The sequence below is a fragment of the Athene noctua genome, chromosome 5, assembly GCF_965140245.1.
Source record: "Athene noctua chromosome 5, bAthNoc1.hap1.1, whole genome shotgun sequence".
Taxonomy (NCBI): domain Eukaryota; kingdom Metazoa; phylum Chordata; class Aves; order Strigiformes; family Strigidae; genus Athene; species Athene noctua.
Window position 1 is genome coordinate 4,627,037 of NC_134041.1, and position 19,772 is coordinate 4,646,808.

General features: G+C 38.5%; 1 protein-coding gene across 3 annotated transcripts in view; it reads right to left on the reverse strand.

The window, feature by feature from the left end:
- Window positions 1–19,772, reverse strand: part of FGGY (FGGY carbohydrate kinase domain containing) — a 144,841-nt gene that overhangs the window by 98,486 nt on the left and 26,583 nt on the right. For all 3 annotated transcript variants that reach the window (XM_074906106.1, XM_074906107.1, XM_074906105.1), the window contains exon 6: window positions 17,772–17,860. In XM_074906106.1, the coding sequence (XP_074762207.1) occupies window positions 17,772–17,860 (89 nt within the window). The remainder of the gene's footprint in view (window positions 1–17,771; window positions 17,861–19,772) is intronic.

Here is a 19,772-nt window from a genome sequence, read left to right on the forward strand (position 1 = left end):
CCGCAGCCCTTGAGGGGCTGGTATCCACCAAATCTCTGACTGACAGACACAGGCACTACAGCAGTACTTCAAAACTTATCTATCAGGCAAGGATGTGCATGGGGCTGTAAGGGGTAACGGGGTTTGCCCAGTTTCCACTGAGGTGAAATGGAGAGTTTCTTGTGAGGTATCAGATCAGATTTCATCACTGCTCAGGGATACCCATGCTACAGATCCAAACACAAAAATGGTCTCTGCCTCAAAGGGCAGCTGTCCCCAGGCAGTGGCCACGACTGGTTTTCTCTTGCAGTAAGCAGGAGCTCCAACTCTGGCAAAGGTTGCACCAGGTGAAGAAAAGCACCAGCTAAGCACATTTCACAAATATTGTCTCCATGCCCACTTGCTGGCCAGCCCCATTTCAGTATTCTATAAGTTCTCAATAATATGCAAGAAGAAAAAAAAAAAAACAAAAAACAAAAAACAATTCCTTGTGCAACCATGACATAGCTTCCTCGCAGATTTTTTCCAGGACCTCAACAAGCGGAGGCATTCTAAGGCCGACGTATTACCATGGGCTTTTAGGTCTCTTGTCAGGACACAGCATGTAGAAGCAGGACTCGACTCTTCTGAGCACATACCACCATGCGTGTGTGTTGAAGTCCCACTCACAGCCCTTAGCAACAATCAGTGAGCAGGAAAGAAAGTATTTCTTTATAGAAATCAAAAAGTTTGAATAATTTCTGTAAAGGGGAAAAGGGAATAATTAACTCAAACCTCACCCTAGTATTTGGTGTTCATACTGTAACACTTAGGAGGTTTTCAGCTGGCTTTTTAAATTGCAGAATTTTCTAAGCAAGTATGTTGCTTATTTGAAGGGATAGATTTTATTGTATGAAAAATACAATTCACATTTGCAATTTTCTACACCCACATCTATAATTAATATCCTCTGATTACAGCCACTCCCTGACAAGATTCCATGTTATATTTAAACCCTGGGTGCCAGTTTGAAAGGAAAAAAAAAAAAAAAGAACAATAGGATCATTTTCAAAGACTACATAGCAACACAAGGTTTCAAAGCAGCCAAGGGCTTTAAACTCTGGTAACAACCTACTGACCACCCCAACCAGAGTTAAGAGTGACCTCCAATTGCCACCACAACCAACACAGACGTCTCTTGAGAAATATAAAGTGTAGATGTTTCCTGCACTCCAGAAGAGGTACAAGGCTCATGTTGTATTATATGATAAACCTCAAACTTAATGACAGACTGTTGGGAAAACCACTTGTGACACTCAGCCTCTAAGGATTGACACACATAAATAGAATGCCGTGTTGGATAAGGTACCTTAAAACGTAATTTTTGTACATCTCGCCGGAGTATATGATATATGAGTATCGTAAGAAAACTGGCATGTTTTACTTTTGCATAAATACACACACATATTTATACACATACAGATATTTACTTTGGATTGAGAGAAGGTACCCGTCTGTAATTGTTTGCTGTAATCTATTTAAACCTGTCCTTTAAGAAATACAAATAAATGCTTCAATCACTGCAAATGTCCAAAAAAAGTCATACAACAGATAAATCACACTAACTACAATGAGACGATGTTTCTTTTACTATTTGTAACAACATACAATCAAAAAAAAAAAAAAAAGTGTGTTTCTCTTTAGGAACACACTATCAAAAGATTTAAAGACTTAGACTCTTAAATTCAGTTTTCCTAGAAGTTATGTCATCAGACCTGAAGGGAACCACCCATCTCAAGTGCAACATATCAAGTCAGATTAATCCCTTGAGCCCATCCAGTAATTTCAGTGGATTCATACTGGGGATACATTTAACTAAACATGTTGAGTTGGACCAGAAAGTACAAAATAAGAATATTTTATCCACCCACATACGCCTCACCATGTCATGAGGCAAGGGGAAGCAAACAGTCAGCAGACTGCTTGCTTTTTTATTAATTTCATTCTGTATTATATTACAGACACCCAACCAAGATTCAAGCCCATTGTCTTCAGCATTGTTGAAAAACACATAATGAGACACAGTCCTAGACACAAAAATGTATTGTCTAGACAAATCAGACATAGCATGTGGGACTGGAAATATTAATCCATTCCCTTAAAAGATGGCAAACAGAGGCAAAAGAAATTGAGTGACTTGGCCAAGGGTCAAAGAGTAAACCTCATTCAGACCCCTGAATTGAATCTTGAACTGCAGAGACTCAGTCCTGAGATCCAGGCAGAAAGACACCATTCAGATACTATGATGCTGAACATACCTAAAAATCTTCCTATGCACAGCTACAGTATAAACCTTTAGATATGAGAGTAACAAGAAGAGTGCCCATATATGAAATCAAATCACTGGAAGTTTTAAAAGCTTAATAAGCAGAGGAGAGGTTATAAAAATCATCCAAAAATGACAAGACAAATGAAAAGCAAAACTGGAAATAAAGCCCACATATCTAGCTGCTCCAGCCCAGCAGCCTGCCCTCTGGACATACCTCCTGCCATTATGCAACATCAGCAGTGTTTCAGTTCAATTTATTCAGAAAAACATACTATTTCAAGCTAACCACTCTGCAGTAGGAAGTCAAATACCTATTTTAATTAAGAGCTTGTATTTTAAAAAAACATATCTTCTCCTGTTACCTTCTTCAGGCAGTTAAAACTATTACACAATTAAAACTGAAAGTATCCCTATACAGAGCCAGTATACAGCTTTCCTCTGGAAGTCTGATCTCGAGCAAATTTACCACAGTTCAAAACTTCACCAAACACTCGATGAAGTTAGGCAAAAGATTAAGCAAAGACTACAAGTAACTGAGAAAAAGGAGGTCAGGTTTCAGGCAAGCTCCCTCACCACCATATGGCTTTTGATAGTGGCATTATTCCCTTCAGCAACATAAATTTCTCCTAGTACAGTAACAGCAGCACACCACTCCTCACATCCACATGGGCATCACCTAACACGTCTGTCAGTACCAGCTGGGGCTTCAGTATTGGCCATCACATGGCCACACATATCCCCACATCTCTTAGCTGTATTACAACAGGCTTTATTATTCGACAGGGCTGGCATCAGCAGGGTATAGGAAGATGGCAGTTATTAGCTCCATGATGCTTTAACCTGCTATTGTATGAAAAGTAAATGTGGAACGTGCCCCACCAATATCCATGTTTAGGGAGCACAAAGACTTAGGAAGTGTTTCGGACTCTTCCAGTGGTTTAGAAAGTGTGACATGATGCTGAGGGCAAGGTCTGGCCAGCAGCCATATGGATGCTGCCATTCCATACACTGACTAGTAAAGCAAATCTCTACATGAGCAATGCTACAGTTCATGATGTGGTTTATGCTGGTTTCATATAATTGAGTAGAATTAGAGTGGTGAGAAAAAAGCCACCCTTACAATCCTAACACTGATATTCGGACAGAGAGAACTATTAGTCCAGAAATCTCCCCATAAGTTCACTATAAAGACACATTTTACTAATTCTTGAGTAAATAATGTATCTATCCTTAACATCAAAACTTTTGAGAGGCTAATTTAGCACAGTATTTGAGCATATGTGCGAGTAAAAAGTACTGAAGAAATGTCAGTAGAGTTAATGGGAGTTTTTACCAGCTTAGTCAGACTATGCTGAACTGGAACCTAGGCCGTCAAGCACTTGTGGCCAGACGAAGCCTAAGTGAAACCAGAACAGAAGCAGGAAAATTGCCAAAAACACTGCAATAAAAGAAAGTTTTAATAACTAAATTTTGATGCACACTGATCCTATTTCACATGCTAAACTCCAATATTGAGCCCTCCTCCTTTACTCAGGCAAACCACTTCAAGTCTTACCCGAGTTAGGACAGCAGGATTTGGCTGCCATGTGCACCTGAATCAAAGATGCATGTTAGAGATTCCTACACAGGCAATGAGGTGTGTTGTTACCTCCTGTCACAAAAATCAGTTTGGTCAATGCATACTCTAAAAACCTTAAGTCATTCCCTAATACTAGATACATTTGTTCAAAATTTACAGTCATTAGTATCAATTTTAAAAACCATTTTTGATGGTTAGATTCTGAAGTAAGGCATTTAAATCAAAGGAAAAACAAGATGGTTTGTTCCACATACATCATATGCTGTATTGTATGCTTGTATTTAAATCTTTTAAATGATAGTACCGGTGCACGCACTTCTAGAGTACATTTAATAACAATAATAATGATGTGAGCCCTTTGGAAGTGTATTCATGTAAAAAAGGGTAAATTTTTGAGCAAATCTCAAAAAGCAAGATCAACAGTATTATTTGGATAAATGTGTGATTTCGTAAACCAAAGAAAGAAAACCCCACTAAGTAGAACCACAAGGAGTTCTGAAACGGGTAACAGAAGTGAGTGAAAGCATACATAAATTTCCATAAAGCATGAACGAAAAAACAAACTTATTTACATCATTAGGGAGGGGGATTGGAGGTCAACAGAGAAAATAAGGAAGGCTACAGAGTAGATAAATCAGGTGTCATTATTCCTCAGAATACAGCAATAAAGACATTTCAGACAAAACAAGCAGTTGAAAAAGGGTATGGGTATTGCTGGGACCAAAACCTTAACAGATTAAAAAAAAGAAAAAGAAGAAAAGATTACATTACATGGATATCTGGACTGCTTCTACTCATAATAATGAGAAAAATAATATAAGGGAATATAAACCATCATTAGCTGAGCATTCTTTAAAATAACTATCTCCAGAAGGATGTTAACATGTCAATTCTAGGATTCTTCCCTCTTTTTTACCTCTGAAACAATTACTGCTGCCACTGTAAAAGAAGGGACTGGACAAAATGAACCTCCACTTTGATTTGTTATAATCAAACAAATCAACCCATGGCTTCTAGGAAAAGTGGCTACAAGGAAGACGTTACTCTTCTAATAGCCTGTTATACAAGAACGGTGGACATCAATGGTTTTTACATTCATTTAAATCTTAAAAACAACTTCATCTGGGAATGAAGATCTGCAGCTCTCTCAGAGACAGCTAACCCTCCCAGGTAAGGCAGGCAATGCCCCAGCTTGCCTTACACTAAACACTGTGAAAGGTGACGGTTGAACCAGAAGGGTGGAGTTTACCACTATTCTAAGCTCTAATGAACCCTTTCATGCAGTTCTAACAAGACTAAAATATCTGTCTTTCCCTTTCTTGATACTTGAATTATACTGCAGTACTTGCAGAAAAGACAATTGCTGCAAGCACAAAGAAGAATGGACTAAAAGTCAATTCAACATCCCTATGTTAGCTGTCTGAAAAATAAAGAATGCTTTATTCCCTCTTTAATAGTTTCTTTTTAATGAAAATTTAAAAAAGGAAATAATTTCTACATTTCTGCATTTTACCAAATTTAGTGTGGAATTAAAAAGGTCACGCTTCAGAGAAACTCTATACATTTTTATGTAAGACAAATTAAGAACAAATTTTTAAATGCAATTTTGCAAACTACTATTTATCTATGAGCTTGGTTCTACAAAGACTTAGGTGTGAATAACCTGACCTGAACCAATAGTGTCTTTGACGTCAACTGGAGCATTTATATGTCACTTGTTTGCATAAGCAACTGCAGGATTGTGCTTGACTTACTCTTTAGATTGTCCTTACTAATGCAGCAATTAAGTCAATAATTAGGCTGTACAGCCTCATCCAGCAATATCAGGCTATACATCCTGCAAAATTAAGCCATTTTCCTTAGTATAAAGTGGTTTGCACCTTGACAATAAAAAAAAAAAAAAAAGCACAAAGAAAATTAACTCACTGATGTTCTAAGATGGCTCCAGAGGTGAAAGGCCAGCTTTCACTGCTGCAAGATGCAGACAGAAATCCTCAGGTCTGAATTTAGGTGAGTTCTCCTGTCCTGACTTGCCATGAAGGGTGTGAGAATGAGGAAGAGGGACAGCACAAGACCTGCTGTCCTGCAGTAATCAGAGATATGCAACTCTGGACTGCAGTAATGAAAAACAGAAAGAAAGAAAGAAACCTACATCCAGGTCAAAAAGTAACACAAGTGGCACCTCAAGAGCGGCAGTTACTTAAAGAGAATTTTCTGGAAAAAGGAGTAACATGTCATACCACGGGCTAAATCTGCAGTACTGTGTGAAGACGCTCCTGTTGTATGACAAGTGCTGCCAGTCAGATCTCTCAGCTGGAACAAGACGTTAGATGAAAACTTCTCTGGGTGAACTGACCTTGATTTTTCTAAATAAACAATTTCTTCTGGTGCCAATTAATCTCAATCAATAACCTACAGACTGTTGCAAATCACTATATGTGTCCTACTGAAATCACAAAGTACCTTTTCTGGGCTGTAATTGGACAACAGGTTCAGAGAGAAACAAACAGTGTAAGAACAGTTCCCCAAACATTCATACAACCAACAGCCTGTTCATACCAACACGCTTGGATAGCAAATAAAGGACCCAGACCAGCAAAGCACTTAAGCACGTGCTTTAACTTTAAGCACGTGCCTAAGTGCTTTGCTGGAAGAAGGCCCAAAGAAAAGAATGAACATGGTTAACTGGAAAGCGCTTCAGAATTGGATTGACTGCTTTGTTTTTCCATTAACTCTAGTTGCTAGTAAACACATGTTTGGTCTCAGCATCCTGCCTAATGTATTTAGCCCGTATCACAAAAAGAGTGATCTGGTACAACCAAGCCCTTTACTCGAGGGAGTTCCATGAATTGGAAAGCGAGGGAACTACAAGACATGCCTGGGATTTAGGCTACTTATAAGGCACGAGTGGAAGCAGCACCTTCACCTCTTGCTGACAGGCAAACCCACATGAAGGCCCTGACCATAAACATGCTTTTAAGTAGTTCACCACACAAGCCCACATTGTCCTGATTCTTCCACCTCTTACGTCAAGCTCCACAGAACATCTTTTGGAGACCTCACCGAGAGGGCACAAAACACTGCCACAGGACCAATGGCTCACCTTCCTCTCTCCCACCTGTGAAGGAAAGAAACCCACACTTGGAGAAGATAATTTCCAAACCTGTGTCTTGGGAATGTGACAGTCTGTTTTATTACCTCCACCATGGTCCATTAATAACATTTTTATATGCATCAAATTTATCCCAAAACCAAAATGAAAACAAAATGCCCTAAAATACCTTAAGCAAAATGCTTAAGTTTAAAAAAAGGTTGGAGTCCAAAAATGGAAAGATGATTAGGGAGGTAGGTGAAGTTGGAATGAAACAATAATAAAAAGCCCTAAGAACACATCATATATTCATAGTTCTTGAATCATTAAGGCTCTGCATGACAGCTCTCACAAGCACCAGTATGGCAAACTCACTGACTTTTAAGCAGGAGTGAAAGTGGTTAAGCCCTAGGACAAATAATTTGAAAATCTCAGCACAAGTCTGATCTCAGAGAGTTTAAAGGAATGCAGACTGCCCAAAAACACAGCAGCTGTTTGTTTTTTCTGCCACCTTTCCAAGGTTCATGTCTGGAGTGAGGATAAACAGTTCTGAAAAAAAAATTATGTGGAGTTCAGACTTTAAGAAAATAAAACATCAGACTAGTATTTCTTGCAGAAAGATTAAAAAACCCCAAACCTTAAATTATTCAGCCCTGGAAGTTTTCAGGTAGAGCTCTCAGGAGCAGAGGTAGATGGCTTCAGGCTTCAATATATTAAAATGCTTTCTCTAAACCAGTTTGCATTTTCAAAAGCTTGGCCTGATGTGGTTTTCTTGAGCAATATTCCTCCAAGCAGAGTTTCAAATTTAATAAGGTAAAACTGTATTCCCTATTTTATGCACACATGTGTGCATACACACACACAAAGAGAGGCCCTTTCAGATAAACCAAAAAGTAAACAAGATCGAGGACAAAGCCTTAGAGGTCACCCTGAAGTGATTTCCATCAGCACAGCAGGTATCATAATTACAAGGTAGTTTGTGCTGTTATTTTGGACATCATTCTTTTTACTCTCCCTTCTCCTTTCTCTCCCTATTATTCTCTTTGTGCCAAAGTAAATGAGCATCTATTTAATTAATTAATAAATATGTCTCTTGACAGGCTAGGCAATTAGAAATCTCTGGACTCTGAACATTTTTAGTAGATAAAACTTTCCTTTGATCCACACTTAAATAGACAAAATGCGAAAGATTTCAGAAGAAATTTACTTAAATAGTTTACCAGTGGAGCTAAGTGATGTAAGGAAGGATTGTCTGTGTTGTTACAGACAGGTCAGAAATAGCAGGAAATTTCAGGCACCATGTTGAGATTCAACATCTGTTTATGAACTGTCCTTATACACAAAATGAAGAGTTGCTACAGGACAAAGTATACAAACCCAGGAAGTCCAAAACAAACTGGAATCTCTCCAGAGAGCTCTCCCATTATATTCATACCTGGTGGTACTGGGCCATCAGCATGAAGAATGGTGAACACTGAAAAACTCTGATTTGTCTTTGAGATACGCGGATTTGTCTTTGAGCATCACCCAATGAGAGGTATGAAATATACCATTAAGAGACTATATCACCTGCTCTTTCCAAACCCAGACTGCAGATGCATGCCCACCGAGCTTGGGGGACAGAAGCAGAGAGGCCAAAAACTGCAGGGGATGGGACAAACACAAAGAAAAGGTGTCAACGGGGTATTGTGCTCTTACACATTCCCCATTTTCCCCTCTTTATAGGGAGATGAAAGCATTATGCAGCAGTACCCTCACATACAGATGCTGGTTCAAGGAATTAAGGACATCACACCTACTTTTTCCATTAAGACAGGAAGTGACACTCAATTTTTTTCTTTAAAGTAAAATTATATAATAATACTGCTTTTTTATCAAAAGAGTATTTTATGTACAATATAAAAAATTATAAATTTATAAAATTATAAAACGTAATACATAAAAGAGTATTTTATGTACAATGACAGATCACCATCAGAAACTCCCAAGTAGAGTTTCATGGAGGGAATCTCGGACAATGGAAACCACAGGAAAACAGTTTTCTCTGTATCTGTGGCATGTTCTCCCCCTCTCATCACTTTTAATTAAATATAAAACCACCTTATTGTGCAGATCCAGCCTCAACCCTCAGAAGAATGAGCTCACCTTGGAAGATGAGGTTGGAAGGAGAGGAAAATGTCTTTCAAAGCTGTAAATTTGAAACTACAGACAATGAAAGCTGAGTTATTTCCTTCATCCTAACAATGTGTACTACATATGCATAAATGCAAGTGGGTTTTGGGGGCAAGGAAGGTTTTGAATAACAGGCATATCTCTTTTTGCACATTCTCAGATAAGTTTTGCCCCATCAACTTCTGCAGTATGAAAGGCTTTCCTACTTTCTTTCCTACTTTGACAAACATTCCTTGTGTGTGGGTACTAGAAGCAACTGTTAGGCCACCTTCCAGGGCTTCCCTTCCACTCTTCACAGCCACTGGCATGCAGAGCCTGGGTGTGACGGCAGGAGAGCCACAGCTCTGGGGCTCTGAGCTGACTGCAAACCATCGGGTAACCCAGGGACAGGCTCTCTGAGGAATGCCTGTCGTTTCCAAAGTCCCACTCAGGAGAGTGCAAGGATACATCTATAATGCAGAACACCAGCAAGCTCATAACTCAGGCTGACAAATCTGAGATAGAGCACTTGAACGAAAATAAAGTGGACAAACCAACTTTTAACTTGGATTAGCAGCTCCAGAGGCAATTTAAAGCTGCATGTGAGCAATCTGAGCCAATTATTTTTATATATATATATATAAATATATATAAAATCCAAATATTATCTGAAGCCAGCTGATACTACAAGATAAAATAGAAAACTTCCCCCCTTCACTTTAAAATAAAATTAAGAGCTGTGGTGGAATCTGAAATGTCAACTATCCTATCCACAGGAGAATCAAGTTTCCTATGCACGCAGGGTCTGACAACCAATGAGCATAACTTCAGTCATCTTTGCTGTATCACACTGCAATCATTATTGCTTCATCTGCTTCTCTCAAGTCACTCAGAATCCTACCATCGAAAGTTAATTAAAGAAGGTAGTAAGAAAATAAACAATCTTTCTTGGAATGTCTTTGATTCCCTAAGTACATATAAATTTCATCCACTGACGACTGAATTACAACCTTTCATCTAATGAGCAGCTTAATGGAATGGCACTGGAATAAAGAACAGGGGAAAGAAAAAAACCAAATCCTTGGTGATTTCATATAACACATTATATATTTATATAAATATCAGGCTCACTATCTGGCAACATCAATTTGCAAGATACAGTAAAATTGCTCACTATCTCAGTGTAAGTAGAAGGAAGAGCCAAGCACTTACACCAAATCAATAACCAGATCTTACTTATAGTTAAAGCAGCAGATGGTCTACCACAATGACGAAATGCCAGAACATACATGTAGAAGTGTCTCTTTCCTTAGACACATTCTTGAAAGCACTGTATCATTGATCTAAGATTATTTTTATGGGCAGATGACAGGTCAAGCATAAAATACACTATTTTAAAGGTTATGGAGATGGTAAAATTGGTATCACTGCCACAGACAAAGAATCATTTTCTTTTGAAGTCTTCGTTGTCAGGTTATTTACATTTTACAGTTAAAAGGCTCCCCTCTGGATAATATGAATGCTAAAACAAATAAGAGAAAAAGTCCTATGTAAGCTAATGCTACTTTAAAGAGATAATGTAAATCAACCCTGACACCATCAGTGTCATCCTAAGGCACGATGAGAATTTCCAGTGAAAGTTTTTAACATTAAACAGATTTAGATAGCCAGCCAACAAAAATAAAGCAAACATGTAAGTAAACTGCCTTCCAGGCCAAGACTGTTGCTACAGCCATGTATTACGGAGAAAGGGATAGGAGGAACACTCTAGTGATGAAAAGCATTTGTTTGGAAGAATCAGTCCAGAATAAATAATTTATAGTGTGATCTGTGAAAATGCCTATGGAATAGGACACTTAATTCTCACTTCAAGTTAGAGAGAAAGCTGGATGCCCAGGTAAACATTTTGAAGAACATTACCCTTCAAATTATATGGCTCCTTTCCCACCTATAAAATAATAATGCCACTTTCTTAAGAGCATCATTTTAAAGATGAATTATTAAGCCTCTTTCGTATGCAAGATATCACAGAAGAGTAGAGCTTTTTTTTTTTTAAAAAAAAGGGCAAAACGAAGAAAGAGCTCCTTATGGAATAATAAATTTAAGTGAGCTTTAATACTTTCAAGCACTATATGTACACATACAAAGCACAGACTTCATGCTACATAGCTTTCTTTTCCTTCACTGGATGAGAACACTCCTGGAATGTTATTGTTTTCAGGGGGTGGTTTTTAAGAATTTACTGTGAATACATGCATTATATATGTGCACACTGAAACACTGCTGGGGCTGTAAATGACCCAGGAGTTCATAAACATGGCTATTTTCTTATCTGGTTCAAAATTATGCAAGAAAACAATTGTTACATAGCTCTTGCTGAACAGAAACCCAATCTCACAAGGGACAAGGGCTTTGCATGGGTCTTTCCGTGGCGTTTCACATAAGGAAGAGTTCAAAGAAGATGACAGATTGTTTATAACATGCTTTGTACCATGAGGGTCCAATCCCTGATGGCGTTCACAGAAGCTAATGCAAAAGAAACACACACCCTCTGAACACCCAGCCTATATCTGAAGAGAACCGAGATGACTTAAAAAAAAAAAAAGGAGATGAAGAGAACTGAAAGACAACAAGGTCCTCTGTGGTTTCTGCCCTGCTTCACTACTCCTCCCCCCAGCCCCAGCTCCACTGAAGTACCGTTATCCAGTCCCACCATTAGTTAGCACGTCAGCAAGCTGGATCTCAAAGACTCCTAGTCATCTCTACAAACTTTATTAAGGGGAGATTATTATCTGACTCTCAAAGAAGCTAATAATTACAGTGTTCATATATATATTGCTTCTGCACAGGATCAACAATGAAAGGGTTGTTTAAACACAGCTCCTTTGCTTCGATGGAAAACTTTCTGTGTGTACCACTCATCAGCTCAAGTAAATGTTAATGACCATTATGGAAAAATAAAAGACAGAAACATTTTCTGATGTGCATAGTATATTTATTTAAGAGGCTTCTTATGATGTAGGATGTTGCATTTTGAGACTGAAGAAATAAGACCTTGGATAGCAATGAATATATGAACTTTTTTTTTTTTTTTTTAAGTGCTGGAGAATGTCTTAACTATCACACGGACGCACACACACACACTCTCATATATACACACACTCTCAAACTACCACACTAGGCAAGATCAGAGCTTAACAGCCAACAAAACACACATTCAATCCCTGAGATCACTTTCCTGAAATAGAAAACTACATATGTTTCTCAAATTTCACATCAAGCCACTGCACAGCCCGAACTGCAGGGGAGACCAGAGCCAAGCCTGCCTTTGGGCTTGGGGGAGTAAGAACCTGAAAACAAGATGATTCCTTTCATATCACCACATTTCTCATCCACAATCTAAACTTACAAACACCCCCCTTAAGCAGCATTTCTAGCGGGGGTTGCTTATCAAGCAGCCTTTGCTTTGTCAAATTAAGACATATCGCCCTGGATTAGTGAGACTCCCTGAGTTCAAAATGACTTCATGGTTGGCTCAGAGTTCACTGTCTCTGTGGCAGGTTGCCAGTAATACATCTACTACTGCGCCTGCCCCCAATCCTTTTCTATACTGACCTAGCTGACTTTTTATTTTAGCAGCAAATGAACACAATAGAAAACTAAGGGCTAGATACTGTCACAGCTAATTAACAATCCCAACATCTTTAGAAAAAAAAAAAAAAAAAAAAATCGAAGTAGTAAATATTTGAAGATCTGAATGCAAGTCTCTGAAATGCAATGTCTCAATGTATGTCAAAGCTGTTGGAAAGGGACAATGAGTTTTTCTTCACTGTGCAGATACAGTTAGACACTATGAAGGGCTCCTGTTCTTGTGGAAAACACATTAAGCTTCTTTTGCTAATATTTTGTAAAGGGCATTTGTACAATAACAATAGCTAAAGCTTCCTGTTTGCCTGTGTGCTTCCTGGCTAACATTAACGAGACCTGCTAACAATTTTCTTATTTAGCACACAGAACTCTTTCAGATTACTCTGTAGACTCAAGGACATGTCGTTTTTAAATTAGAAAAATAAAATTTAACAGTAACGGCCTGCATTGCACCTGCCCTTCACAGTCCCGATAACTTTTACAGCTATACGTTTTCTATTTTCTTACACTGGATCAGTCCGTGTCTCACCAGTCTCCAAAGAACACGTTCTGAATTTATTAAAAGCCTGATGGAAGTGGAATTCTCTCATTTGGCAAAGATACCATCACAGGGACACTTGCTTTTGGCTCCATGACAAGAAATTCATGGTACTTTGTTTGTCCAATCCACAAAAACACCATCCCTCCCAACCAGCCCTTCAAGATAATTCTCCCTTCTCCAGAGATTTCTCCAAACAAGTCTGTAAGTCTGAAGTCTTGGGTTTCATTTCATAAACAGGACACAAAACCCGAGTGCAATTCAGGATACTGTCACGGCCACATGGGCTGCAGTGCTAATCAAGAAAGCTTTCTGAAATACTCCCTAGCCCCTTTCTTTCCAGACAGGGGCCTAATTTTTAGATCAGGCATCTTCTGAATTAGGCACAAAATATAAACAAGAAGCCAAATGCCAGAATCCCAGCCAAAGGGTATACATTAGTCATGGCAAGGCTAGGAAGGAAGGGAAGGGCAGCTGGCCCCAAAACTCTGGTGTCTGTGCTGCTCTGGTTACCACATCTCACTAGCCAGGATTGCCCAATCCTTTAAAAAGACACAGGCATCCTTCAGATAATCATTTAACTCACACCCGTTTGTTTTTTCAACAGCGCCTCTAAACATAAGCTCCTCTTCCAGACTTTCTCTCTTTTCAAAGTTTCCAGCCTATCTGGATAAAATATTTGGTGAGGACTCCACTAACCACAGCGATGAAATACCTCACACTGGTAAAAGTAAGCAAGTTCATAAGTGTGTGTATGTATGCATGAGTTTAACAGATGAAGAACAAACACAGAGATGAACAAGAATCAAATCCTCAGTGGTATTCAGCTGCCTAAACACCTCTGAAGATGTAGATTTAATTCACTTCTCCAAATCACACAGGGGACGTAACAGAGCAGACTTGAACCCAGATTCTTGGACCTTCTGAGCTTCAATGTTTTATTACAAACTTCCATCACTGGAACTCTGCAATGGATCAGACTCTACTTCCCTTTATACCTGCGTACTCCGCAGAAACCCTGCTAACATCTGAGGAGTCCTCTGGATTTAAATCAGTGCAACAGAGCCATCTCTAACCCTAATGATAAGCAACGGGAACAGGTTACAAATAAACTTTAAGGACTTAATCCCTGTTTAACATAAAGAGTCAGCTATTTAAGTGTGCAGAAGCCAAGGAAGTAGCCTCTTTCTCATCAATGAAAGAAAAAAAAGGTGACAAAGTATCTTCCTGTTGAAAACATACTGTATATTAAAAAGATACTAGTCTCTCACACGGATACAGCCTAGCATTAGTTATGTGGCTCCCAGAAATGTTTTTTATGAATGACAAACATTTGACTTCCACTTTACTGTCTGTAATTACCATAAGAGTATAAAATTCTTCCTATTATCTAAGATCTGTTGGAAGGAGGTCATTTAGAAAAGATGCCCCGAAAGTACCTCTGTTACACCATTTTCCTTGTTGTGATGGCTAGCAGTTAAAGACTGGACGAACATTTCCACAGGAAAATTATTTGGGTCAACATTTATATGAGATAAAGTCTCTATAGGTAACACATTACTTTCCCCGGCTATTAAAATGTCTAGAGTGTAATAATATAAAAACGTTATTCTGCACAAATATTCAGTTTGTTCCAAGTTTGTTTGGTAATTTTCGGAGGTGTCTTATAGCATGATGTTGGACATTCTCTACCTCAATAATGTCAGCCTGACATTCTTCCTTATGTTTCCAAACCCTCCTCCACAGGTTTAATCTCTCTTTGGTTACAGCTCGTCTTAAACTATGTAAATCCAGCAGGGTCTAGCTAATTTTCCAGTGAGTTGCTTATGACTGAAAGTGGCCCTGAAACAGAACACTGGATCTAAAAACACACAACCTTTGAGAAATTTGTGTGTGAATTCTACCCAATTTAATAGCTCAGTCATATTCTTATCTGCAACGTAACCCTTTACAAGACTTCAGAAATACAATAAAATTGCAGATGTGCATCTCCGATAAGAATTCTCCATCCATAACACAGTAGCCTGTAACTAAACCAGATAGCCATTTAGATTTTATTAAGATAGCTTTATCCAACATACCATATAAAGGAAAAGTTATCAGAAGTTATAGATGGTGGGTGGAAGAGAGCAGTGAGTCACGCTCACCATGAGTAAAAGTGCTGACCCTCTGAAAAGCACTGCTAACGTGTCTGTGAAAAAACAGCTCACTCTTCTTCTCCACAACAGCATTTCTGAAATAAGACAACTGAGTATTCAAGTGGCAAAACCAATACTCAATGCTGCAACCTTGGGGAGCAGAAGCAGGGAAGTTCCAAGGTTTTAGACTTTTTTTAACTGAAGAGCTGTCAGTAACATTTTTTAATGCAGAATAGTCAGTCATCAGATCAATTCAATGGTTTTTCGTCAAACCAAAGGAGAAATAATTTTTAAAAAACTATTTTTAATATGGAATATTACAGGCAACAATCTTCCAAGGACAATGGGAATCAACGATTTGGAACTTACCCTTTGCAATCGATTGGTGAACACTGTTAGGTTGGATATATAGTAATTTTAAAGACAGTAGGTAAAAAATCTCAGAATATGTTTGAGTCTCTTCTTAACAAATCTTTCAGGTGAGAAGCATTTACTGTTTATCGTACATCTACTGGGAAAAAACTGGCAACAAGGCAGTTCAAGCCAGCAGAATTAAAGGTGAAAGACTAACCAGTTCATACTCAGAAACACACATCAAGAACTGCTTTCCAAATGCTTCAAATCCTGATCTCACACACTACTTCACTTTGTGCACTGCACAATCTCACTGAAGCCAAAAAGACTATACATAGTTTTTAAATGTTAAATGCATACAAAATGTTTTAAATATCCCCTAAAAAATTAAAGAAGCAAAAGTAATAGTTTCAATGAGTGCAGAAGTCTTTCCTACAAAACTGCCCTTGGAATTGCATTTATTTTGGTAAAATCCCCACCACCAAAACAAATTTAAAAAAAAAATATCTTTCTTTTATCAGGGCCAAGTTACGTATGATTCACAATGACTAACACTGTGTCTTGCCCTGTGAATAGGCTCCTTTGTGCTCAAAGGGAGAAAAGGTGGTAAGAATCTTATACTTGATACATTCACACTTCCCTAGTATTACGAGCATATGCAGGACCAACTACTTTACTTCACCAAACTACAAGGAAATTCCCAAGCAACAGGTGTGCACAAGGGACAGCAGAGGAAGGGAAAAAAAATTAGGTTTGATCCCAACGAAACATTTCTTGTCCTTATTTTCCTGTTTTTTTCTTCCTCCTTTGTTACCCTATAAAACATTCCATTAGAGCCAAAACAATGAGATTAATTTTGGGGAACACATTAAGACAGCAAAGGAGGATGTACAAGGAACTATTTAATCCGTAATAGAAGACTCTCAATCAAAGGGTGGGGGAAGACTGTCCAGAAAGTCTTTTTCCCACATTCCTTTCTCCCTTACAACATTCACCAACACAATCAAACAGTTTTGGAAAAATCAAAATTTCATTTCTAAGAAAATTAACTTGCCAGTAAAAATTCAGTCAGCTCTACTTTTTAGTATAATCTTCTGTAGGTTTTTCCTTTTTTGTTTTCAAGTCAAACACATCACTTTCCTGCTCTATAATGGAAGATATTCCACAATAGCTCTCAAACACAAAGACTAAGTAAGGAGAAAGAGAACACTCAAATAAAAACAACTGTGTCTGATGTGAAGGTATCTTCCATCCTGAAGAGACTAAAACTATCCGTGAACAGTTTTCATTTTAGACTAATTTTTGCACAGATTGAGCTCCACAAACTGCAATGGAAATAACTGTAAACTGCACTGAGCTGGGAATGTGATTGGTCCATAAGACTTTATTTTAAATAAATAATACTGTAGCTCACTTTTCACAAGGACTTGTTTATCTGCAAAAGCGCTTCACTTGGTACTAGTCACTTTAATCAAGATTTTAAAGGGGTTCTTTCAAAGGAGTTTGTTAAACGGCTCAGCAAGTATTCTAGGATGCTTTTGGGGAGCAATACAGCTGCCGTGTTTTACAGTGAAGTGAACTTTTTAAACAAGATTTTACAAGATACCTCCCACGTGGCAAAGAAGTGTTTTCTTCCAATTCTCAAAAAATTCCATAAATTTGTCAGCAAAAACAGATTTCAAAGAATTATTAGAAGCATATTTCACAGTAACTAGAGCAATCATGTTTACGTTCCAAAATGGAGTACAATACCAATTAACTGACACTTGTAGCAACACACTGTATCTGTGAATTACACTGCTCACGGGAACAAATGTGTTCAGGAATGCACAATGGAAGCAGGAGATAGGTTCAAGATGTTTTGGAGCAGGCTGAATTACAGACAGATGTACACAACAGCATGTCCAGTCGAAATGAATTAAAGCAGAAACATTCAGAAGAAAATAGACGTAGATGACCAAATCATATCGTTAGAATTAACATACCTTGCAGTGACACCTGTGGCTTTCCAAGATAAGAAATCCGGAAGATCAAAGAAGTAGCCTGCCTTCTCCCAGCATGATTCTTGCAAGTTCTAACAAAAAAAATTTTAGAAATGCAGATATTAGAGGCCAGGCATGATCATGTGCTTATTTTAATGCAACTAAAAAGCCTAAAATTTATGTAAAAATGACAATTTCTACAAACCAAATATTCTGATCATCCAGTCTGCTCTACTCACTTTACAGTGATTTACTGCCTGAAGAACTGAGCCTTTCCCCCACCACAGGCTGATCATAAGAAAACTTTCCCATGAAGAGTTTATGGAGGCACATGTTTCAGATCAATAACGTGGGCTCTCTCAGTTGTTCCCTGTCAGCTGCTCAAGGCAGAGCAGTCTCCAAGTCAACAGACAACTTTCTCAAAAAATACTTGCTTGACGAATGCTCTACCTTCTAAAATCAACCACTTAAAATTCAATATTTTTGAATTATAAGTACAAGAAGAAAACAAGTATCTCTGTGAGCACAAGAAAAATGCTTTCAAATCTATTTCAAAATGACTGAAATATGATTGAAAGTATAAAGAACTTGTAAGCTTCCAGTGAAGCTTTTTTTCCACCAGCTGGGTCATTCCAGAGCTCTCAACTGCCTGGAATAACCAGTAACAATCAGCTTTAAAACCACACTACAACCCTACAAGTTGCCATCACAGCATGCACATGAATTGACATGAACAATTAACAGAAGCTTATCTTTGCAAACTCTGCCCCTCTGCAAAACTTCCTTGAAATGCATAACAAGACACAAAGCAGTATGAGTGCCTAAGTTTCCATTTGAAAAGAGATTCGGTGTGATTTCATCAGCTGAGGGAACAGCTGAAGACAGTTACAGGAAAACCCTTCAATTAAAAGTATATCTGCAAGCTCCCAATGGCCACGTGACACTTCCTACCTCCTAAAAAACTTCTACAAGACAGATCATTCGCAGAGAGTTTCCAACATTATATTCTGCAGAGAGTTAATGGTCCAGAATGCAAGAAGTCTATTGGAAGAGGCCAGTCACATCACCTGGGCCAGGCTCTATTCTTTGTTTCTATCTCCAGAGCTCAGTCAGATATCAGCTTATGACAGCAATGCAGATTCTTAAAATTGCTTTTCCACGAAAACAATCTCCACACTTGCCACAGGTATCAGATGATGATGAATGGGAAGAAAGTTTCCCATGAGTGACGTTCCAACGTGACAGAAAGTGTGAGCATCACTGTCCTGCAATACAACAATACCATCCAATGGCCACCTCTGGCCTCAGTGCATTAAAATAACTGAAGAATATCAAAACCAAGCAAAAGCCAGTGCTGCCAACCACAAGGTTCACAAATCAGACTTCCACTGGAAGATAAAATGTCTTTAAAAACCTCCACCATCTTTTTAAATAATCGAAACAGTGGGAAGTTTTCTCACTTAAGAACAGCTGTTTTGCTAGAAATGCAAACCCTAGCTGGGGCCTTTTGGGCATGAAGCCCTGCTAGATGGCACAGCTTCAGCCAGACACAAGTTAGGCCAACATTTGCATCTAGCAGGCTAAGGCAGAGCTGGAGAGATACTTCAGGAGCGCATGAGATGGGAAATTACATGCATCTTCATCTCTACACAAGAAATCTGAGGGATGATTTATTTGTCTTCTTTTAGCATTCAGGTCCCATGTTTTTCATCTACTCTCCTTAAGTTCAGGCTAAGACTCTTGTACAAGATTCCAGAGGCAGATAATTTTTTAGAGAAGTATTAAACGCTAAGAGAGTCTCAGTAGCCTAAGGTTTGCCAACAGCAACTCCAAGTCATCCTCCCCCCTCCCGTCCCAAAAAACCTTGTAAGAACCTGTGGTACACCGTTGAGCAGAAGGCCAAAGTATTTTGGCAAAGGTTCTAGAAGTTTTATCATCATGCTTTTCTTTTCAGAGCTCTTTTTTTTTTTTTTTCCAAATTACGTACTATATTGTCAATAACTA